General features: G+C 41.3%; 1 protein-coding gene across 4 annotated transcripts in view; it reads left to right on the forward strand.

The window, feature by feature from the left end:
• RBPMS (RNA binding protein, mRNA processing factor) overlaps positions 1–25,551 on the forward strand; it is a 203,674-nt gene that overhangs the window by 63,812 nt on the left and 114,311 nt on the right. For all 4 annotated transcript variants that reach the window (XM_027529921.1, XM_027529919.1, XM_027529918.1 and 1 more), the window contains exons 2-4: positions 18,955–19,032; positions 22,813–22,851; positions 24,094–24,156. In XM_027529921.1, the coding sequence (XP_027385722.1) occupies positions 18,955–19,032; positions 22,813–22,851; positions 24,094–24,156 (180 nt within the window). The remainder of the gene's footprint in view (positions 1–18,954; positions 19,033–22,812; positions 22,852–24,093; positions 24,157–25,551) is intronic.

Genomic DNA, 25,551 nt, shown 5'->3' on the forward strand with positions numbered 1-25,551 from the left:
TGGAAGCTGGGTTTCACATTCAGGCAGTCTGCCTCCAGAGTTTGCATCCTTGAACACTGTGCTCTGCGGAGTCACTCTTTCTCACAAGGGAAAAAACCCAATGCAAATAGATTCCATCATGACTGTTTTGCTATCAGTTCATCAAATAATTTTACCTGTCAGGAACTCTGGGGCCCATTTACCTTGTTTGGCAATAACAAGTCTGAGAATTCTTTAAATTTGTGGCTTAAGATGACATTCTCCTTTATGACTGTAAATAGAAAACAATTTTTAAAAAGTACTTACAAAAACAAAGAAATGTGTGCTCCATTGGTTTGATTGAGAGGTCCTCAATGGCAAGAACTAGGTGGTGGTCGTCTTTTTTTTTTTTTAATTTATTTGGCTGTGCCGGGCCTTGGTTGCAGCAGGCAGGATCTTTAGTTGTGTTACGTAGCATCTTTTTAGTTGCAACATGTGGGATCTGGTTCCCTGATCAGGGTTCAAAGCTCAGTCCTCTGCTTTGGGTCTTAGCCACCAGGGAAATCGCTAGGTTTTCCTGACTGGTGTCCTTTGACCCCAGTATGCTTTGACCCAAAGCCTTTCCTTTCCTTCTGCTGTACCTCTGGGATTGGGATTGGGACCTAGAGGTGAACTCTTCCACACCTTCCTTTTGTAAGTAGGGAAATCGAGGCTCAGAGTGGTCATGCCCAAGACCTCAATAGTTAGTTTTGAAGCAGATACGTGACTTAAACTACTAGGCTCAACTTAGTGGTCTTTTCCTTTCACTATGGAAATTGAAAAGTTACAGTGCTATGGGAACCCAACTTAAATACCTAAGAAACTCTAAAATATTTTAGATCCATTTGGAAAGCATATATTATACTTTTATTAATCTAGGCTATTTCTCAACCTCAAACCTCATCATTTTTTTTCTGACATTTATTACATCTTTCAGTATTTCTAACCAACATATATTGTCCTGCTTGTTACTCATGCTGAGGCTTCTGAGACCTGCATCCCTTTACATAATTATACATAAGTCATGTATGAACTTAATATTGATTTGGTCGAAATGACCACACAGATGGAAAGTAGGTATGATAAGTGGTGTTCAAACCAAACAAATATATCCCACTAGAGAGGTAGTTCACATATAGTGGTCTTGGAGATTATAAATCATCTTGTAAATTCATTGACTGTATTTGGAATTGACAGTTTCTGTCACTTCGTGGCAAATGGATGGGGAAAGAGTGGCTGACTTTATTTTGGGGGGCTCCAAAATCACTGCAGATGGTGATTGCAGCCATGAAATTAAAAGAAGCTTACTACTTTGAAGGAAAGTTATGACCAACCTGGACAGCATATTAAAAAGCAGAGATATTACTTTGCGAACAAAGGTCCATCTAGTCAAGGCTATAGTTTTTCCTGTGGTCATGTATGGATGTGAGAGTTGGACTATAAAGAAAGCCGAGCACAGAAGAATTGAAGCTTTTGAACTGTGGTGTTGGAGAAAACTCTTGAGAGTCCCTTGGACTGCAAGGAGATCCAACCAGTCCATCCTAAAGGAGATCAGTCCTGGGTGTTCATTGGAAGGACTGATGCTGAAGCTGAAACTCCAATACTTTGGCCACCTGATGCAAAGAGCTGACTCATTTGAAAAGACCCTGATGCTGGGAAAGATTGGGGGCAGGAGGAGAAGGGAACGACAGAGGATGAGATGGCTGGATGGCATCACCAACTCAATGGACATGGGTTTGGGTGGACTCTGGGAGTTGGTAATGGACAGGGAGGCCTGGCGTGCTGCGGTTCATGGGGTCGCAAAGAATCGGACATGACTAAGCAACTGAACTGACTGACCACTGGAAAAACTAGGAGGTGATCCAAACTTAAACATTGAAGTTTGCTTTTTTACTGGAAAAATGCATTATTAGCACTGGGCTTTGCAGTAAACTAACTAGTTTATAAATTAGAGAAAGTAGCTGACATAAAATAGATTGTGTTTTTTAAATGACCCAATCAAAAAATGGGCCAAAGAACTAAACACATTGCTCCAAAGAAGACATACAGATGGCTAACAAACACATGGTAAGATGCTCAACATCACTTATCAGAGAAATGCAAATCAAAACCACTATGAGGTACCATTTCCCACCGGTCAGAATGGCTATTAAAAAGTCTACAAACAGTAGGTGCTGGAGTGGAGAAAAGGGAACCCTCTTACACTGTTGGGAATGCAAACTAGTTACAGTCACTCTGGAAAATAGTGTGGAGATTCCTTAAAAAACTGGTAATAGAACTGGCATACAACCCAGCAGTCCTACTGCTGGGCATACACACTGAGGAAACCAGAATTGAAAGAGACACGTGTACCCCATTGTTCATCACAGCACTGTTTAAATAGCTAGGACGTGGAGGCAAGCTGGATGTCCATGGGCAGACAAACAGATAAGAAAGTTGTGGTATATATACACAATGGAATATTACTCAACTATTAAAAAGAATACATTTGAATCAGTTCTCACGAGGTGGATGAAACTGGAGCCTATTATACAGAGTGAAATTAGTCAGAAACGAAAATGCCAATACAGTATATACATGGAATTTAGAAAGATGGTAATGACGACCCTACATGCAAGACAGCAAAAGAGACACAGACTTTTGGACTCTGTGGGAAAAGGCGAGGGTGGGATGATTTGAGAGAATAGCATTGAAACATGTATATTACCATATGTGAAATAGATGACCAGTCCAAGTTTGATGCATAAAACAGGGCACTCAAAGCCAGTGCAAGGGGACAACCCAGAGGGATGGGATGGGATGGGGAGGGAGGGAGGGAGGTTCAGGACCAGGGGACACATGTACACCATGGCTGATTTCATGTCAATGCATGGCAAAAACCACCACAATATTGGAAAGTAATTAGCCTCCAATTAAATAAATCAATTAAAAATAGATTGTGTTTTTAAAAATTCTTATTTCAGTTGTGAGGTATTTCACGTACATACCAATATGTGCTGAAATTCTTATGTAGAAACAGGTATGGAAAAGTGGTTGGTTCTTGATGAGTTCACCAAAGCCCTGTTAATATAAATATAGCCTACGAATATATTTTTCTTTTTTTCTTATGACTTTTCTTGGCCACGTGACACAGCTTGTGGGATCTTAGTTTGTCAACCAGGGATCGAACCCATGTCCCCTGCATTGGAAGTGTAGAGTCTGAACCACTGGACCACCAGGGCACAGGCATCAAGCCTGTGCATATGTATTTCTCTGCTTTTCGGAAATCACTGGGCTTGACTCTCCCAAGTTTTTCCCCTGGTGGTAGTTTAAAATATTTTAAATTTAGAAAGATGGTAACAATAACCCTGTGTATGAGACAGCAAAAGAGACACTGATGTATAGATCAGTCTTATGGACTCTGTGGGAGAGGGAGAGGGTGGGGAGATTTGGGAGAATAGCATTGAAACATGTATAATATCATGTATGAAATGAGTCTCCAGTCCAGGTTCGATGCACGATACTGGATGCTTGGGGCTGGTGCACTGGGACGACCCAGAGGGAGGGTATGGGGAGGGAGGAGGGAGGAGGGTTCAGGATGGGGAACACAGGTATACCTGTGGCGGATCCATTTTGATATTTGGCAAAACTAATACAATATTGTAAAGTTTAAAAATAAAATTTTTTAAAAAAAGAAAAAAACTGTACTTGCTATTTTTATTTTCCATATTATATGCAATGAATTTTAAATGAGATATGGATACTACAATAGTTTGTGGAGTTCTCTTTATTGTGGCTTTTCCTCGCTGTGTGTGGGTTTGCACAGGTGGCTTGTCAAGGTTTCCTGGTTAGGGAAGCTTGTGTCGGTGTTCTGATGGGTGGAGCTGTATTTCTTCTCTTTGTTCAGTCGCGCTGTGGGGAGGGAGGGAGGGATGCTGCAAATAAGATGTATACAATAAAAGGTAGTGATTAAACAAATCAGGAAAGTTAAAATTAAGTAAAATACACTTAAAAAAAAGTCATATTTCATTCTAATGTCTTTTACAATACTGAATCATATCAATTAAAAACTTAATAGGAAAAAGATCAGTCTTTTTCTGATAGTGCTTTGAAATGGAAATGTGTATGAATTTGTAACTACCACCTAGCTTCACTGCTTAGTTTTACTGACTGATGTAAATCTCTTGGTTAATGTTTATATAATTACTTATATGTCAAAGTCTTAAAGACGCAGTTCAATTTAACTCAACTGACTTTGAAATAATTTACACACAGTTCTAAGAAGTACATGTAGAAAGATCGTGGGTGCCCTTTGCGTGCGTGCGTGTGTGCATGCTAAGTCGCTTCGGTCGGGTCCAACTCTTTGCAGTAGCTCTCCGGGCTCCTCTGTCCGTGGGATTCTCCAGGTAAGAACACTGGAGTGGGTTGCCATTTCCTTCTTCAGGGGATCTTCCCAAGCCAAGGATCAAACCCTTGGTTCTTACGTCTCCTGCGTTGGCAGGTGTGTTCTTTACTACTAACTCCACCTGGGAAGCCTGTGCCCTTTGCTTAGTTTTCTCTAATGATAACATATTGTAAAATTATAGCACAATATCACAACCAAGAAATTGAGGTTGGTACGATCCACTCCTTTTGTTTAGATTTCCCCAGTTTTACATGTATGTGTTTTGTTGTATGCAGTTTTATCCCATTTATTATTTCCTTTTTTAAGGGGCAGAAACCTAGGCATGGCTTAGCTAGGTGTATCTAGTTCAGGATCTCTCATGAGGGTGGACTTCTCTAGCTTTTTTTTTTTTTTGGCCCTGTGCTGTATACTAGGCCCTTATCTGTTGATAGTGAGTACATGTCCATCTCAAACACCCCAACTATTCCTCCCGTTCCTCTTCCTTCCGTAAACATAAATTCATTCTCCATGTAAGTGCTTCTGTTTTGTAAATATGTTCATTCGTATCATTTTTTAAAAAAGATTCTGCATATAAGTGGTACCATGTGATACTTGTCTTTCTCTGACTTCATTTAGTATAATCTCCAGGTCCATCCATGTTGCTGCAGATGGCCTTATTTCATTCTTTTTAATGACTAATATTCCACTGTATGTATATACACACCACATCTTCTTTTCCCATTCATCTGTCGATGGTGTCTCAGCTATTGTAAACAGTGCTGCAATGAACGCGGGGGCGCTTGTATCCTTTCAAGCCATGGTTTTCTCGTGATACGTACCCAGAAGTGGGATTACTGGATCATATGGTAGTTCTATTCTTAGTTTTTTAAGGAGCCTCCATGCTTTTCTTCATAGTGGTTGTGCCAATTTACATTCTCATCTGCAGTGTAGGAGGGTTCCCTTTTCTCCACACCCTCTCCATTTATTGTTTGTTGACTTTTTGATGGCCATTCTGACTGGTGTGAGGTGACATCTCGTCGTAGTTTTGACTTGCGTTGCTCTAATTCTTAATTAAGATGCTTAATTAATTGAGCATCTTTTCATATGCCCCTTAGCCATCTTATATGTCTTCTTTGGAGAATTGTCTGTTTGAGCCTTCTGCTCATCTTTTGATTGGGTTGTTTGTTTTTTGGATATTGAGCTCTTTGTAAATTCAGAAATTAATCCCTTGTCAGAGATATTGAAAAATACTTTCCTCCCTGGGATAAATCACACTGGATTGTGGTGTATGATCCTTTTAACGTGTTGTTGAGGGGTTTTGCGTCTATGCTCATCAGTGACCCTGGCCTGTAATTTTCTTTTTTTGTGTGGTGTCTTTGTCTGGTTTTGATATCAGAGTGATGGTGGCCTCATAGAATGAGTTTGAGAGTATTCCCTCCTCTGCAGTTTTTGGAAGAGTTCCAGAAGGATAGGTGTTACCTCTTCTCTAAATGTTTGATAGAATTCATCTATGAAGCCTTTTGGTCCTAGAGGTTAGTTTTTTGGAAGTTTTTAAGTTGATTGGTCTTTTTGTATTTTCTATTTCTTTCTGTTTCAGTCTTGGGCGATTGTACCTTTTTAAGAATTTGTCTTATTTCTTTTAGGTTATCCATTTTATTGGCATATAGTTGCTTGCAGTAGTCTCTTATCCTTTGTATTTCTGTGGTGTCTGTTGTAACTTCTCTGTTTTCATTTCTAATTTTATTGGCTTGAGCCCTCTCCCAACTAACCTTATAACTAAAGCAACTAAGAGAAAGAAGAACAAATAAAACCCAAAGTTAGTAGAAGGCAAGAAATCATAAAGGTCAGAGCAGAAATAAATGAAGTGGAGACGAGGAAAACGATAGAACAGACAATGAAACTAAAAACTGGTTCTTTGAAAGATAAAATTGATAAACCACAAGACAGGTTTCCCTAGGGCTGCAGCCATCTGACTACTCGGGTAGAGCTGGAGAATCGGCTTCTAGGATGGCTTGCTGGCATGCATGGCTTTTGGTCCATCGCCATGTGCTCCACGCAGAGCTTCTTACAATCATCGTGGTACCCGGCTTCACTGAGTGAATGATTCGGGAGTCCTCTCCTGAGGAAGCCATAGTGCCTTTTTTGACCCGGTTGTTAGAAGTCTCTTCAGCCACATTCTCTTCATTAGGAGTGAGTCGCGAAGTGAAGCCTGCACTGACGGGCAAAGGAATTAAGTTCTGTGTTACAAATGGAGGGAGATCAGAGATTGGATGTAATTTTAAATTGCCACATGTGAGATTACTTGAATTATCTCAGTTTTCCAGGTGAGGAAATTTGTGACTGGAGAAGTTAAGTGACTGGTCCGAGGTGTGTAGCTAGGTGGAGAAGTGGGGCTTAAATGACAGCAGCCTGGCTCCTCATGAATCCTTTTTTTTCCCCCCTTCTTCTATTTGTGTGTTGTTTTTACTGTGTGTGCTTTAATGCCCAGAGACCTTAATCTTTGGAAGTGAAAGTGAAACTTTACTGCTCGGAGACCATAACCCGTTGAGTGCAGGTTGAAAAGTCATACTGACTTGACTTCTTCATAATCATCCATATCTGGATATTTATGATTTATTTTGCTCTATAATGCCTCCCTCCTGGTAGAATACTAGCATCTATTGCTACCTACTGGGATGCTCACCACTGTCATTTTGAAGGTGTGCTGACCTGGCAGCAAAGAATTTAAAGGTGTATATTGGGTAGTTTCCTATGACTAAACATTGGGAAGCAAACCTTTTCTCCACAGCTTTCAGCTTTTTATTTCTGTAATCCTCACACTTTCTGTAGCTGTTGGAACTATGGTACATTGTGGTTCTAACAACTACAGAAAGTGTGAAAATCACAGAATTGCAAAATGGCACCACCAACTCAGCAGACGTGAGCTTGAGCAAATTCCGGGAGATGGTGAAGGACAGGGAAGCCTGGCAGGCTGTGGTCCATGGGGTCGCGGAGTCGGACACGACTGAGCAGCTGAACAACAATGGCGCTTTGTGAGCTGAAGTTGACAGTGGGTCAGGCTCCTCAGATGGAGTTTGTTACTGATATCAAAGCAATAAATGCATTAGACCCTGCGTAGTTTTAGTACCGTAATCTGCTCCTGTGAATTTTTTTCTGGTTACTTTTAAGTGACCATAAAGAACTCTGTGCTATCTGGGGTAGTTTTCCTGTGTAGTGTGGGAGAGGTAAAATGACTTTTTTCTTTTTTTAATTTAAACAGAATTGCTTTGTAAAATAACAATCACAATCACCAAAGCTATGCTGAAAGAGAGAGGTTTTAGAATTTTGATTATATATCTTCATATTTTCTGCTTCTATTTCATTTCATTAGGCCATGGAAAAGTCTATATTAGGGGTAGCCCAAGGGATCTTTTTGACATATAAATTTGCGTACTCTATAGGATTGGAAAAAACCTTAAATGTAAATGCACTTTGAGCTTCCCTGATGGCTCAGTGGTAAAGAATCTGCATGCCAAGCAGGAGACACAAGAGTGTGGGTTTGATCCCTGGTTTGGGCAGATCCCCTGGAGAAGGAAATGGCAACCCACTCCAGTATTCTTGCCTGGGAAATCCCATGGAAAGAGGGGCCTGGTGGGCTACAGTTCATGGAGTCACAAAGAGTCAGACATGACTGAGCATACACACACACCACTACATTTTAGAGCATTACTAATGCGCACTTCAGGAGAAGGCAATGGCACCCCACTCCAGTACTCTTGCCTGGAAACTCCCATGGATGAAGAAGCCTGGTAGGCTGCAGTCTATGGGGTCGCCAAGAGTCGGACACGACTGAGCGACTTCACTTTCACTTTTCACTTTCAAGCATTGGAGAAGGAAATGGCAACCCACTCCAGTGTTCTTGCCTGGAGAATCCCAGGGACCGGGGAGCCTGGTGGGCTGCCGTCTATGGGGTCACACAGAGTCGGACACGACTGAAGTGACTTAGCAGCAGTAGCAGCAGCAATGCACACTTCTGTTTATAACATACTGTATTAATGTATCCATATAAAAATCTTCATGTTTAAATGACATAAGCAGTGCAGTGTAATTGAAGGAAGAGTGGATTTCCATGGGCTAACCAGTATTAAAACAGGATAAACCATCAGAAGTTAACTAAAGGAACTTAGAGAAGCCAGGGTGGGGTGTTTAAAGGATAAAGCTTCCTGCCTTTTTAAGCAACTTCCTGTTGACCTCTAAGGACTTGACAACCATATATTGTATTTGACAGCACTCGGTGAATTTCTTAATAATGAGGTTAAGTTCTCACATGCACACACACAGATATCTAGTTTCCCATCTAGGCTAATTCAGATCCTAAATTCCTGATTTGCCTCTGGTACCCACCTCTCTTTGTGTGACAGCACTCAGTGAATTTCTTAGTAATGAGGCAAAGTGCTTACATGTCCAGACCTATATGCTTGGGCAGTTTCAAACCCTTGAAAGTCTTGATTTTTTTATCCGCTTAAAAATACGGGACTTTCCTATTGGTCCAGTGGTTAAGACTTTGCCTCAATGTGGGGGGTGCCAGTTTGATTCCTGTTGAGGATCTAAGATTCCCACGTGCCTCCTGGCCAGAAAACCAAAACAGAAAACAGAAGCAATATTGTAGCAGATTCAATACAGACTTATAAAAAATGGTCCACATTAGAAAAAAACAACAACAGATGCGAGAGAGGGCCTAGATAAGACTTTGATGTTAAGAAGTCCTATCAAGGTTAGATAGAGATTGAGATCATCTGATTATAAAGTGACATCGGGTTGGACTGGGAAAAGTTCTTCCAGAACAACAGTAGAAGCATGGTGTTCGTCGTGCTAACTTGGAACCCCAGCCCCCTGTCCTCATTCTGAGCCCTGTACATAAAAGTTTTTGAAACGTGGCATTTCTCTTCCATGTGTTTCTCTGAGTCTTCCTCCTTTCCCTGATAACTTGGTGGTTTAGTTGCTTAGTCGTGTCTGACTCTTTGCGACCCCATGGACTGTAGCCCACCAGCCTCCTCTGTCCATGGAATTCTCCAGGCAAGAATACTGGAGTGGGTTGCCATTTCCTTCTCCATCCCTGATACTTAACGGAAACTTTCTTATCACCTTGGCAAAATGACCCTGGTTTCCATGAACCCCAAACAAAAGTATAAATTTGGTTATACAGATCGGTTCAGTTGCTCGGTAATGTCCAACTCTTTGTGACCCAGTGCACTGCAGCATGCCAGGCCTTGCTATCTATCACCAACTCCTGGAGCTTGTTCAAACTCATGTCCATCAGGTTGGTGATGCCATCCAGCCATCTTATTGAATAGCTCTTAGAGGGCCAGTACAAGTGGATCCCTCAAAACTAGGGAGGTGCACATCATGGGTAATGATGTGACTTTTTTCTTTAGAAAGGATAGAACAGTCCTTCATTTAAAACTAAAACAAACGTGGGAGTCCTTAACCACAGCATTTATCCTATGGTTAGTCGGTCCTTGGTGTCTGTAGCAATGTGGCGTCATGAACCAATGCATACTTTCCCAGGGCTGGAAAAGGAGCAAATCTTTAGGTTCAGTAGGTGGCCATTGTCAGGAACAAGGAACTTGACCACCTGTTCCGTCTTGAAGCCAATGCGAAGAAGAAACTGGAGCTTGACCAAAGGCTGGTTAGTTTCTTCTGAGCTGCAACCAGAATTAAATGCCTGGCAGACCATTTAATGATTGTGGTCATCCATTTTTGTGGTGGCAAGATGCAAATGGGAAATCTTGCAGGCCAGCCAAGCCTTCTTTGGAACTGAGAGGATGGGCAGTCCTCGGTGTGGTTCAGTCTTGCAATTTGGTTTTTCAGCTTGTGCTTATAGAATAAGCAGAGGACTCAATTCATTTAGACTTTATTTAAAAAGAATAAAATAATTTAACCAGTGTGTAAAACTGAGAAGGCTCTGGGACACACAGCTCCCCCGTCCCAACGTTATGTGTATAAGCAACCCAGCTCTGTGGAATTTATACTGCTACTCATGAGTGGAGCTCTTTTCAACTTCTCTGTCCCTGAAACTATGTTTATTTCATCATCTCGGAAGAGATAAGTCACTTCCTTAGATGTTGGAAAGTGAGTGATCCCTCTTTTCTCGTTCGAGTGAGAAGTAAGTTGATCACAAAGCAAGAACACTCCTTTGGCTGTAGTTAGGGTAGACCCTCCTGCTCTGAGGACCTTGAGCCATCAGTGTCCCTTTTTGGGTGAGATTGTAGTTTTAGACTAAGTACGAAGAAGCACTCACTCGTCATCAGATCTTGAAAAGTGAAGTTAGTTAATATGAATGTATATTTCTACTAGATGAAGGTTGTACCTGTAGAGCAAGCGCAGGCAGATGAGGATTTCTAATGACAAAAGTGAATGGGAGTTTATGCTTATAAAATGCTTAAATACCAGATTATATAAATATAAAAATGAAAGTTCTCTTCAGTCACCTTCCCTCTCCACTCAGTGAAGAATCTGCCTGCAATGCAGGTTTAATCCCTGGGTCGGGAAGAGCCCCTGGAGAAAGAAGTGGCAACCCACTCCGGTACTCATGCCTGGAGAATTCCATGGACAGAGGCGCCTGGCAGGCTACAGTCCATGGGATCTCAGAGAGTCAGACACGACTGAGCAACTAACTTTCACTTTCAGTGTGGTATACAGTCTTTAAAAACTTAAAAAAAAAAAAAGCATGTACTAATTTATAAAAACACTAAAAGAATTACTGGGATTATGAGCAATTTCTGGTGCTTTTTAAAACTTAATAATCAGAAACTTTGTTCTCTATCAGTGGATAAAGATAGCTACTTACCCAGTTTAAATGTGCAAGAATTTGAGAATTTTCTCAAACTTTTTGTGAATTAGTTACTTTTGTTGAAATTGAACTTATTTACACAAACTTAAGGATGTTTCAGTCATCAGTTGTAAGAAATGTGATTTTTTTTTTTTTTTTACTATTTTCCTATATTGATTCTATATTGATATTCTATCCTTGTTAATAGGTTCATAGTCCTGAATTTTTTGTGTTTTATGACTTCTTAGGTCTGTTTTGATTTGTCTGTTTTTCCTTGTCATTTTTTGACCTTTTTTTTCCTCATTCCTCTTTTTCATCTAATTTTGATCCCTTATGCTGTTATCTCTTCTGCATTTTTGTCAGATGAGTATTTATCATTTGATGTTTTAACTAATACTAGATCATCACCTCATTTTGTTTGCCGTGTCATCACTAGAAGTGTTGACTTTCTGGTGTTTCCCCTGAATACACAATGTTATCCTGTCGATTTCTAAAATCAAGGGAAATTTTTATATCATGTACCTATGGACTGCTGTTACACACTACCCCAAAACAGCACTTTCAGACTCTAAAATGCCCACTGTAGGATCTTACCTGTGAATCCACTTGGCATGTGTCAAAAGTTAGTTATTCCAAAGAATGATTTAAACATCCAGCACATTTTAAAGCTGCTTTTGGAGTCTGTCTGTGTGAGAACTTGGATAGGTGGAGAGAAAGTTTGCAGATGATAGATGATCATTGAAGCAGTCCTGTGGGTTTTAGAATGTTTCAGATGAGAGATTATACACAGTTATTTGTGAGTCATCAGAAAATGAAAAGTTGCCTTTCCCAATCCTATGAATGTAAGAGGAACCTCGAGAGGTCAGCTCAGAGCAGCTGGAGATGATGACGAAAATCTTTTTTTATAAACAATTAAAACTTACACAGAAAATGCCATAGTCTTTGGACACAGTGTTTATTGGATGTGACTGCTGAAAAGTGTGCGTGACTATTCTCTACTGTGTATTGAAATTAATAAGCATTTGTCTGTTGGTTTTTATTTTAATGTCTAGATTTTGTTGTTGTTGTTTAGTTGCTATGTCATTGTCTCTTTGCAACCCCATGGACTGTAACCTGCCAGGCTCCTCTGTCCTTGGGGTTTCTCAAGCAAAAATGCTGGAGTGGGTTGCTATTTCCTTCTCCAGGGGCTCTTCCCGACCCAGGATCAAACTCGAGTCTCCTGCATTGGCAGGTGGGTCTTTACCACTGAGCCACCTGGGGAGCCCAATGTCTAGATTACCTGTGGGTAATTATCTTATAAGATAATGTGTGTTCTTTATTAAAGGAAGGGCCTTTCTATCCAAGAAAGCCCAAGACTCACACAATGACTGTACTTCTTGAATTTATTAAATTGGAAGTCAGTCACTGAAATGTGGCTTCTGTGTCCTCATGGAAGCTGGCAGTGCCATTTCAGAACACACAGTGAGTTTCATCCGGAATCTGACTCTGGGCTCCACAGGAATGGTTGGTCAGGGCTGAGTCAAGAAGGCCCTGGCTCTTACTGACAGGATGATTTCTCCTGGCGTTTGTTCTTTCAGTCCTGTTGGGGGAGAAGTGAAGTTGGAGGTACATCCGCAGAATCCATTAGCGTCCCTTTGGGATAGAGCTGTCAACAGCTTCACGTCTCGAACGTCTATGAGGCATGTTGTGTCCTTGACGAAGAAATGTGTTTCCCCGTGTGTCTGATAAAGTAAACATCCGCAGTGCCAAAGGCGGAGTGCCAGGCACATCTGTGTCCATAGACAATGCTGTTGAATTAAGGGCCGACCTGGAAAATGACTGACCTGCCACAGAGTTCACGCGGCGTCATTCACTTGTTCTTTGGGGGCACTTTTATTGCGTATTTGATCGTGGATTTACATGTCTTTTAAACTTCGAGCTCACTGGGTTCTAATTGGTTACTCTGAATGAGCTAAGCTTTCTCTTGTTGCCGTGACAGTTAAGCTCCCTGCAAGCAAGTATCATATCTAACCTTGGTGATCTACATAGACACACAGCAAAGGCAAAACTTAAAAATGCTTTGCTGTTTAATGACTCAGATAAAATGAGTGGTGCTAAGAAAAGTAGAGAAACTGAAATCTTTTTTTATTTTTATTTTTTTAAATATTTACTTTTATTTGTTTATTTGGCTGCACTGGGTCTTAGTTGCGGCAGGTGGGATCTAGCTCCCTGACCAGGGATCGAACCTGGGCCCCTGCACTGGGAGCGGGAAACTGGACCACCAGGGAAGTCCCTAAAATGTTTAAAGCATCCCCATGACTCTAGGTTCCAGTCACCGTAGATAAGTATGAATTAGACACTCACCCGACTCATTAAGTTTTTGTTCTTAACTTAATGAAGTTTCTTAGTCTGGGGAGGTCTAGAAAGGATTCAGAGCACATCGATTCCAAAATTTGGATTTAAAAGACCTTTAATTGTTGTCATAATTCCATAATCTAGGTATTTAAGATCTATTTCTCCTACTCAGTCTATCTGTCCCATCAGAGGAGGGATCAGCTTTTCAGTGAGTGGTATCTTGGCAGGTTTCTGAGAAAATAATGGGCTTCACTGACCTCTAGGAAATGTAATTTATGTCCATGTGTAAATAAAATGCCAGACATCTTAGTTGCCTCTAATTTGATGAACAACAACGAAAAGCAAGTGGCTTGAGTGAGTGGCGAACTTCAGCTTAATAGGAGGTCACTGTTTGTTTTTTTAATGTATAACCCTTTGCTGTTGAAATATTAAGTTAATCTTCTAATTTTGAAATACTTAAAGTTTTCTCTATGAACTTTGCAATTTTTATTGATACAAATTTTGACATTATATATGGTTTTCTAAATATAGAGCAAAGTAATAAAAAACAATCTAGGCTATTGTCAACCTAACAATAAACTATAAGAGTTGCTTATTATAGAAAGATAGAAAATATAAATAAGCTCATAAAAAACAGTAAAGTCATTTATTAGGACTTCCCCCGTGGTCCAGAGGTTAAGACTCCGTGCTTCCATTGCAGAGGGCACGAGTTTGACCCCTGGTCCCAGAACTAAGATCCCACTTGGCACAGAGTGCAACCGCCACCACCCCCCTACCCCCAAATTGCTTGTTAAGCATATATATCCTATAAGGTATTTTTACTCCCTTTTGTATACATACATGTGTTGGCTTTTTGCTTTATAGAATAAAACTGAATGTACTTTTTCCCTGAACATGTTTTTTATTGGTTGCATAGTAATATATTCAATGGGTGTAGATAAACCTTAATTTATATCAAGTAGTATTTTGTTGATAACTCCCAGATTTCCAGTTTTTTTTTGGGGGGGGGGGGATAAATTGTTTGCAACTTTCTAAAGCCTCTTTCTTTAGAATGGTGCTATAAATGGTAGCTCATTTCCTGAGTGAACTCCCAGGTCCTAACTGATACCTATCACATGGCTAAGCTTCCCAGCTGGACAAACGGTGCTCCAGTGTTTAAAACACAGCATCTGCTTATCATTATTTCCATGGCAATCTCTATAATAATTCGGTCAGCACCCGGCATAGTGCCAGTCACAATGGGCACTGAACAAAATATGAATGAGTGGAGTCTGGAATTCCCTCTGTCCAGGTTGTCCTGGCCAGGGCAGCCAAGTAGAACAGATGGTGTTCACTTTCTGGAATGTGGGGAGGGGGTGTGGGTCGCAGGGAGGCCACACGGGGTAGCAGGATCCCTTTGACCGTGTTTTTGGCAGTTGTCAGTAATTCAGTCTTAGCAGCTTTGATAAAGAAAGTTCTTTAGAGTACTCCCCTGGCAATCCAGTGGCCAAGACTCTGTACTTCCACTGCAGAAGGCACAGGTTCGATCCTCAGTCAGGGAAGTAAGATCCCACGTGCTGCATAGGCAAGAAAAAAATAAACAAAAAACCCATTTCTTTGGAAAGAGTGTTTATCACTGGCAAAGTTGAGAGAGAAGGGAGAGACAAAAGGTATATTGAACAACAAACTTGACCTTGATTGAAATTTATAAAACACTATACACAACAGCGACAGAATATACATCTGTTTTACATTCAATATTTATCTTGTTCCAGACCACAAAACAGGGAATTGAAGAGGGTAGTTTCTTAAAAGTTTGAAACTGAAAGTCGCTCAGTGTGTCCAACTCTTTGCAACCCCATGGACTATACAGTCCATGGAATTCTCCAGGCTAGAATACTGGAGTGGGTCGCCTTTCCCTTCTCCAGGGGATCTTCCCAACCCAGGTATAGAACCAAAGTCTCCTGCATTGCAGGTGGATTCTTTACCAGCTGAGCCACAAGGGAAGCCCAAGAATACTGGAGGTGGTTATCCTATCCCTGCTCCAGCAGATCTTCCCAACCCAGGGATAGAATCCAAGTCTCCTACATCGCAATTGGATTCTTTACCAACTGAGCTATCAGGGAAGCCCTTTTTTTAAAAAGCATTTTTAAAAAATGTTTTAACCATATTCCTACCATATCATGTAGCTATTCCATTTCTAGCTAATTATCCAAAAAGAAAGCATAGGTCCATACAAAGACTTGTACACACTGATACCTGAATTTTCATAGTCATTTTGTTTGTAAAAACCAGAAACTAGGGATAACTTGTATGTCTTATAGTGAATGGATAAATGAACTGTGATGTATTCGTACCACAGAATACTGCTCAGAAACAAAAATAGCCTTTTGAGATGTGCAGCAACGTAGATGAATCTCAAAATAATTATGTTAAAGTAAAAGAAGTTGGACAAAAAAGGGCACATACTTTATGGCTCCATTTGTATAAAACTTCAGAACATGCATACTCATCTATAGTGACAGATGAGTGATTGCCTAAGGATAAAGACTGAAGGAAGATTACAGAGCATGAAACAAGGAAACATCACAGGGGTGTGATGAGTTTGTTCATTACCTTGATTGTTATGAAAACAATATTGGTTTCATAGGTTAAACATAATGTCAAAACTTGTAAACAAGATGTTTAGTTATATGTCAATTATATTTCAGTAAAGCTGCTTAAAATATAAATAAATGATAGGCATTCATGATTCCATGACTGTTTACTTCATCATAATGTTTATTATATACTTTCATGTAAATGGCAGGACATTTTTCCATATACTTTGCTGGATCAGCAAAAGGGTCCTGCTTGCTGCTTTGTGGTTCTTCAAGCCAGAGTCAATGGAAAGTGTTAGGATTCTAGAAAATATTCTATTTCTCACAGAGGAAAAATCTTCCATAGTTGTACATGGTTTACAATTAAGCACTGGTTTTTTCCTTTGAGTAGTAACTCACTTTCAGTTTTCACATTCATGCATTGGAGAAGGAAATGGCAAACCACTCCAGTGTTCTTGCCTGGAGAATCCCAGGGACAGAGGAGCCTGGTGGGCTGCCGTCTATGGGGTCGCACAGAGTCGGACACGACTGAAGCGACTTGGCAGCATCAGCAGCAACTTGACTTCTAATGAGGAACTCAATCATGGCATATCAGCTTGAGTAGACAAGAGGAATAGAAAATGTGAAAGTGAAATTGAACTCATAAAGACAGAATGGAATGGTTAATACCTGGAACTGGAGGGTGAGGAAAATGGGGAGATGATGGTCTAAGGTTACACACTTCAGTTAGAAATTGAATAAGTTTTGGAGAACCTAATGCACGGTACTGTATTATAGGTGTACTTGAAGGTTACTGAGAGTAGATCTTACATGTTTTCACCACAGAGAAAGATATGGTAGTTATGTGATTTGATGGCAGTGACGTAGCTCAAAGCTAGGGGAGTAGGGGACAGAGTAAAGGCTCGCAAAACAGACATTATTTCTTTCCTTTTTTTCGTGGCTGAGTAATATTCTGTTGTATATATGTACCTTTTTCATACAGAGTTTAGTCAGAGAAAGACAAGTATTGTGTATCACTTACGTAGAATCTAAAAAATGGTACAAACGAACTTTTTTATAAAACAGTCACAGATCTAGAAAACAAACCTATGGTTACGAAGAGGGAAAGCTGGTGGGAAGGATAAATAGGGAGATCGGGATTGACATATACACACTACTATAAGAAGTGATAAAATAAAAAATAGATAACTGGTAGATAACTGACTCTAATAGCACAGGAAACTCTCCTCAATACTCGGTAATGGCCTGTATGAGAAAAGAATCAAAAGCAGTGGATATATGTATGTATATAACTGATTCACTTTGATGTACAGCAGAAACTAACCCAACATTGTAAATCAAGTATACCCCAATAAAATTCTTTCAAAACTTTTTTAAAGGTAAAAAATGTGTATATGTATGTCTTAGTAAGTTTCAAATAAAGTTTTTAAAAACACACTAAGTAGAAACAAATTGTGGTGATGATAATTCAGTGGTGACTACTTGGAATTCATGGGGTTCTCAAGGCAAAAATACTGAAGTGGTTTGCCGTTCCGTTCTCCAGGGGACCACGTTTTGTCAGAACTCTCCGCCAAGACCCGTCCGTCTTGGGTGGCCCTACACGGCACGCCGTAGTTTCATTGAGTTAGACAAGGCTGTGGACCATGTTTGGACCACTTGGCAGTTGAGTTAAGACCATATTCCTGTGCTGATGACTTGCTGGCTCTGTGGTTTGAGCCCCCATTTCCCGTTGAGTTGCGGCTGGCCCTTCTCCCAGAACGCACTCTGCTATCCCCCTCTTCATTAACTGGTTGATGCTTTTTTCTGCCTGTGCTTTGGCCCACTTCAGCCTTTATATACCTATGCGGTAAATTCCTGCCTGTCCTTGAAGGACATTCCATGCAGACACCAGCATACTCTGAGTAAACATACTCTGATCCTCCCAGCTGGAAATTTGCCCTGCGTTCTGTGTTTTGGCACACATTAATACATATTTTGTACCCTGGGCCTTATGGGCATGTATAGGTGGGCCACATCTGCCATGCTTTTCCGGAACTGAACAGATACAGGGCTAGTCATTTGGCTACTGTTGATACGTAGATGCATTTCAGTTGTTCAATAAACTTCTTCACTTACGAAAATTGCTGTAACTATTAATGCCGATGAAGGAAGCAATGACAAGACAAGCAGAAGGAAACAAAAATTGTCTTGGGACTTCCCTGGCAGTCCAGTGGTTAAAATTTCATACCTCCAATGCAGGGGCCCTGGGTTTGATTCCCTGGTCAGGGAACTTAAGATCCCACATGCCACAAGGCAAGGATAGGAAATTTTAAAAATAAAAAAATATAGAAAAACTTTTTTTCCCAGAGGTTCAAGAGCGAGGGGACATACATATAACTATGGCTGATTCATGTTGATGTTTGGCAGAAACCAACACAATATTGTAAAGCAATTATCCTGCAATTAAAAATAATTTACGTTAAAAAATTGTTTTTTCAATTGTGTTTTTGAACCACATGTGTATTCCTTTGTTCACAGCAGAGGGGTGGTAGATTTACTGTCCTCATGACACTCCCCCCCCCCCCCCCCTTAAGCTAACATTTTAATTATGGACCCTCTCTTGCCCTCACAGTCTTAGAACCAGGCAATGGCAAGGAAAAGAGAGGTCACTTTGTAAATTTACATTGGCTAGAAGTGATCCACTCTGATAATTCACACAGAACTATTTAAGAGTTGGCTTAAGAGCATCTTAACATTAGTCACTGTGTCATAAAAAGAGCACGAATTAGGTCGGAGTTGTGGAATATCTGAAGAAACATGTTTTTTTGGATTTCAAGTGAGCTGTTCTGTGACTGTCCCCTCCTTGATCACTTCTTATATTTATTTTCCAGGTCCGGACTCTTTTTGTCAGCGGTCTCCCTCTGGACATCAAACCTCGGGAGCTATATCTGCTTTTCAGACCATTTAAGGTACCTTTTCTATCTTTTAGAACTCATAAAAGGAGACAGAAAGTGGGTCTGTCTGGAGAAAGAGATGAAATGTTTGAGAAACGCCTATTTTTTAAAGTGGTTAGTGAGTAAGAAGATTTAACAACTCAGTTCTAATATACAGTCTCACTTTGGATATACTGAAATGGCCTTTTGTCCTCCCAGCCGCTAATCTCGAGAAGCTAATCTGTCCTAATTTAAAACAGCCTCAGTTTCCTCCCTGTGTATTCTCTGCCAATTGAGGGTATTTTGAGTATAGATCACCCCAGATACCATCAGTGACTTACCATGTATTATCTCAAACGCAGAAGTATAAGTCAAGCCCTACCCCTAGGAGGTTCCTTATTAGCTGAAATACTGCTGTTCATACAATTCCTAGGAGACATAATAGGTTAAATAAGCTTTTATGAACTTGACAAGGAACCTAAAACCATTATTTTTTCGTTGGCAAAATGTCCAGCGTTGCTGAAACAGTAGAACAGAATTTTAAAGAACTGCTTGGCAAGAGTTGAGGGACGTCTTCCCTGGTGCTTTGTGAGTGCTTAGTATCTCAGTGTGTCTAACTCTTCGCAACCCTATGGACTATAGCCCACCAGGCTCCTCTGCCCATGGAACTTTCCGGCAAGAATACCAGAGTGGGTTGCCCTTCCTTCTTCCAAACCCAGGGACCGAACCTGCATCCCTTATGTCTCCTATGTTGCCCAGCAGATTCTTTACCACTGTGCCACCTGGTGAAATATTTAATACAGGTTGTCTGTCCATTGTGATTATCAAGATAAATTTACTTTAGAGATCGTTAATGTTGGGATTGAAAATTTAACAGGAAAATTGAACTAAGGCTGAAATAACCGTGCTGCACAGAGAAACCTTGAAAGTTAGCCTTTGGAGGGTCAGGGACAGCTGGGATTGGGCGTAGTGTGGGCTGGAGGCCTTGGCCCTCAAGGAGCGATCCTGCACGTCAGGGCAGATTCAGGGCCTGTGTCTGAGCTGGTCCCGTCGGCTGAGAACATGTCAGCAGCAGTGTCTGGCCAGGGCCACACTTAGGACTGAGTGATGGACCGTCTTGATTGCTGGTTAAAGATCCATTCTGATGGAAGCAAGATCCGAGCCACAGAGGCAGGACAGGTTCTAGCTTCTTAGGGAGAGAGAGTAAATGTGACAGCTGAAAACAGCTGGGTTGGAGAGAAGAACGGGGGTTGAGGGGGCGGTCAGTGAAAACCAACAGAGATAAAACAGTCTAGTTTATGTGCCCCAAAGGCACAAGGTGATAATGGACATAACTCCATTCTGACAGCTCTCCGTTTTTCTGCTGTTTTTTTTTTTTTTTTAGTTGGAATATAATTGCTTTACAGTGTTGTTAGTTTCTACTGTATAGCATTGAGAATCGACACTATATATACGTATATCCCCTCCCTCTTGAACCTCATCTTCCCGTCACACCCCCCTGGATCATCACAGAGCTCCCTGTGCTTTACAGGAGCTTCGCGCTAGTTAATATAAGACAGCTCTCCTTTTAATGCAACGATAATGATGATGTTACAGAGGGAAACAGGTTAGCCGAGGGGTTGGCTAGAGGAAGTGGGGAAGAAAGAGAAGGTGCTATGGGAGGGTGCCAGCTTGGCAGAATTTCCCATTTCTTCTGCAGGATTGCAGTTCGTACAGTTTTGTAGGATGAGGACTTTTTAAGCTAACCATTCCTCTGAATGAACACAACAGCCGTGTTTCTGTGTGCATATGGAGAGACCTAGTAGTAAGTCCCTTAGGAATTATCTCACTTAATTCTCATCACAGTGCTTTAAAGTGGGTTAGCCTCATTTTTTCCCCCGCTAAAGAAAGAAAATGAAACTTGGAGCAGTTGAATACATTTTGCTCAAGTTCACACACATCATAAGTGGCAGGGCCAGGATCAAACCCGAGCAGTTTGACTCTGCCATTCCTATTCTGAACTACCGTGTGATGCAGCTTCTGATTTCTGTGACTTGAGAGGACAGTATATCCCTACAAGTGGTCTTTTACTTGAGTGAAATACCCATTTGTCCTCTGCCTCTGAGGCCTTCGGGGTCTTTAAACCTGTGCGTTTTTCAGAGAGCGAGAGCACCTTGAAAAAGCAAGAGGCAGGGCTGTGAATCATGACCTCTTGGGCCAGAAGAGCTCAAGGCCTTTGAGGTAAAATGTTTACAGTAGCTAATTGGTAACATAGTTCTCTGCTGGGAAGATAGGAGGGTGAATCAGTTGAAACATGCTGCCCAGAAACCCCAACGCGAAAGTCAGGACCCTGGTACATTCCTACAACCCTTTTTTAATTAAAGTCCCTGGTGGCTGACCCTCGTCTGCAAATCTTTGTCTGGACCAATATGTGCTGTGGTCAGTCATGTCAAGTGGTGTTTTTTTTTTTTTTTTTTCCCTTCTCCTGTGTCATCTATCAGTGCAAGCCACCTGCCTTTGATTACTTTCAGAAATAAGCAGACTTTGTTATCTTCATCCTGGGGAACCAGGAGGGATCAGAAAGGGAGTGAAAGGGAGTGTTTCCATCTTCCTTGAGGATGAGCTGGAGTAAAATCCAACAGGGAATTTTTGCATCTCCCAGTCCTAATACCAGCATGAAAACAGATGGCTGCAATAAATAAGCAAAATAAAAGAATTTAGCATTACGGCCTGTTTAACTTTTCCAGGCAATTTTGAAATTTTCATTGACAAGTTCTACTAAGTACATTATCAGTGTTTTGTGTTATTTTATTGCCAATATATTTTTCAGTGTGAACAAGTGTGAACAAGTCATCACATACTCTTACCGCCTTTCTTATCCTGTGCTGCGTGTGCAGTCGCTTGATTTGTGTCCAACTCTTTGAGACCCCATGGACTGTGGCCCGCCAGGCTCCTCTGTCCATGGAATTTCCATGGAAGAATACTGGAGTGGAGTGGCTTTTATCCTATATATAAAAAGAAAAAGACCTGCTGTTGACATAGATACCGTTTTCCTACTGTTTCCCAATTTCATAAGAACATAGAAAAGAAACATAAGAGAGTGAGTTTCAGGGCTTGATCTCTTTTAGGCCCAAGTATGGGCTTCCCTTGGACTGCAAGGAGATGAGCCCTGGGATTTCTTTGGAAGGAATGATGCTAAAGCTGAAACTCCAGTACTCTGGCCACCTCATGCGAAGAGTTGACTCATTGGAAGAGACTCTGATGCTGGGAGGGATTGGGGGCAGGAGGAGAAGGGGACGAGAGAGGATGAGATGGCTGGATGGCATCACTGACTCAATGGACGTGAGTCTGAGTGAACTCCGGGAGTTGGTGATGGACAGGGAGGCCTGGCGTGCTGCGGTTCATGGGGTCGCAAAGGGTCGGACACGACTGAGCGACTGAACTGAACTGAACTGATGGGCTTCCCACCTGACAATGCAGGAGATGCAGGAGACTTGGGCTCCATCCTTGGGTCAGGAAGATCCCCAGGAGTAGGAAATGGCAACCCACTCCAATACTCTTGCCTGGAAAATTCCATGGACAGAGAAGCCTGTTGGGCTACAGTCCAGGGGGTTGCAAAGAATCGGACACGACTAAGCATACAGCACATATATACAAAGTTGGGCATATACATCGTGTGTGTGTGTATAAAACTTGTTTTATAGTTAACAGACATTTGTAGGAAGAGTTAGTCATTGGTCATAAAGGACTCATTGTCACTTGAGCTAGATGGTATTGCAATTGCTTTTTTCCCTGGCATATTTTTTTTGTGATCTAAATCCGGTTCTTTATTTTCAGGGCTACGAAGGTTCTCTTATAAAGCTCACATCTAAGCAGGTAAGCATTTCAAACTTGCACATAAATGATCGCTTCTAGAATAAGTTTTGATTGACTTTCTTCAGGAATGTCACAAGGGCTCAACGTCCTTTTTTTTAATTTCCATTAAGATTTAATTTTTTTTATTGCTCTAAAATTAAGGGTGAAATCAGGAATTAGCAGAAGAAAATGATTCCTAATTCCAAAGCCTCCAGCTAGAGTGTCTGAGACTAGCCTCAAGGAAGGCAAATATAATGCCTCCAGCATGGTTATATTAGGATTGATCTGTATCTTCAAAAGAAATTATTGTCCAGATTCACTTTTACTGCCAATTCTTTCCTTTTTTTTTTTTTTTTTAATACAGTTAAATAGTCAGACTTTTCATTCACAGTCAGTGTGAGAAGTTGATGGTAAAGAATCAGGTTGTCTCTCAAACCCTTAATAACCACATGCAGAGTCTTAAGTCTAGAATGGCGCATAACAGGCACAGGTGCAGAATGGAGGTAGGAATCAGTGACCCTGATAGCGGCTTCAAGTGCCTTGACATTTTTTAGCTGTGTGCTCTTTTTAACCCTGAGCAACCGGCGTCTCACTTTGGGTCACTTTTCGTCTCAATACGGTATTCTCTGGTTCATCAGGAATAAGCTGTTGCAACCATCCTTCTAGACTCAAAGATACTGAGTCCAAAGCAATTAGAAGCCCTCTGTTGAGTTGGAACAGTATGGTTTGCACACCTAATTAAACACAGAACTTTTAAAAAACATCCCTTGGGATTTGAGATTAAAATGTTCATTATATAATTTTGATCGTGCAGTGAGACTACAGGGCTTTTATCACTGTGTCATTATATTCCTTGCACTTACAGTGTACCAAAAGGTGATTCGGTTCTCTTTGCATTTTAAACGATGAAGATGCTGAGGTACAGTGAGTTCGATGTAGGACAGTAGAGCCTCTCCACCCAAGTTTTCCTCTGTTCCCTGGTTCACTGCTGCTCACCTTCCAGCCCCTTCTAGACTTTTTTTTTTTAATGATTCTCTAAATCCCCAGCTGTCCCTTGAAGAACCACCCTCACCATCCCTTTGATCCATGTTAGAAATTTGGCTAAGCCACTGAGTCATGATTCTTCTGGACTGGCTTTCTGATTTCTACCCATTGCCTGCGGTCATTTCTTTATCTGAGCTCTTTGGTTTGATGTCACCTTTGACCCAGAAACAGAGATATCCCCTGATATTTTTTTCTTCATATTTCTCTTTCTTTCCTTAGCCCGTAGGTTTTGTCAGTTTTGACAGTCGCTCAGAAGCAGAAGCTGCCAAGAATGCTTTGAATGTAAGTACGAATGATGTTCATCTTCGGGGGTTTCCGTATGAGGTGAAGGGAAAGTAATAGAGCCTCTTTGGACAGGAAAGCAAATGGAAGGGATGTGACTACTTGATCTAAGAGGAACGGACTCTAATTAGCCGCATAAAGAGATTTTGCCTAAAATTGTGGTTAGATGTGCAGACTATTAAATAACACTTTGCTCGTCTCTAGCCCTTACTGTAATGCTCAAGATAACCTGATGCTGGGGATTTTATTTTAATTCAGCCCAATCACATCCCATGGTGGTATGCAGTTTACTTCAGCCCCCATTATATTCTCAGTGGCTAACCCCAAGTCAAGAATAGATCAAAATCTTGGCTTTCCTTAACACGTGAGGTTTTTAACTTATGTGGCTTTTAAGGGCTTCCCTGGCTGTCCATTGGTGAAGACTCTGTGTTCCCAATGCAGCAGGCACGAGCTCCATCCCTAGTCAGGGCTGCCTAAAAATATATTTTTAAAAGGTATGTGACTTTAAAAAAAGGTTGTAGTCTTTATTCTGATTGATTTAAAATTTGCATATACTGCTTCCCCAGTAGACATTCAGCATTGTGGTGCATAATAAAGGATTTCCTTCTCCAATGCCCGAAAGTGAAAAGTGAAAGTGAAGTTGCTCAGTCGTGTCCGACTCCTAGGGACCCCATGGACTGCAGCTTACCAGGCTCCTCCGTCCATAGGATTTGCCAGGCAAGAGTCCTGGAGTGGGGTACCATTGCCTTCTCTGATAATAAAGGATAGGCAACTACAATTGAGTAGAGATAACCTGTCTTTGGTTTGTAAGCATTTTGTTTGCCAAATTTTTAAGACTTTTTACCAGCTTTAATTTAGTAAGATTTTTTTCCCTCCCTTTGGTATTTAAAAAAAAAACAAAAACCAAAACCAAAAGCAGTTTAAGGGAAATCAACCCAAGAGAAGGTGGTAGAAAGCAGAATTTAGTTCTGTGTGCCAAGGCCTGATCCAGGTGAGGCGTCTCAGTGAAGAGCCTGGCTCCATCCTTCTCCAGACGGTTGACTTAAGCGGCTATGAATGAGGTGTGAGTACAGCTGCCAGGAGTGTTGGAATACTTCTCGGAGGGTCGGCGTATGTGAACTTGGGCTGTGGGTCCTGCAGGTGTCCTCCCAGCTGTTTCTCGGCGCCTGGAGGCCCAGCAACCCTGTGGTGAGGGGGGCTGCAGGAGGGACCCTTCCTCGTGACTTGGAGACCCAAGGAAAAGAGCTTCCGAGGGAGACTGTTTACTTGGCATATGGGTGTCGTCGTGACACAGTCTTGAAAGGGTTCTCAGCTTTGGAAAACACGTGCACTCAGAAGAACAGTTTGCTCATTTTGTTGGTTTTTCATGAAAGTGTACAGGAACATCTGAGAATC

The sequence above is a fragment of the Bos indicus x Bos taurus genome, chromosome 27 (genome assembly GCF_003369695.1).
Source record: "Bos indicus x Bos taurus breed Angus x Brahman F1 hybrid chromosome 27, Bos_hybrid_MaternalHap_v2.0, whole genome shotgun sequence".
Classification (NCBI taxonomy): Eukaryota; Metazoa; Chordata; class Mammalia; order Artiodactyla; family Bovidae; genus Bos; species Bos indicus x Bos taurus.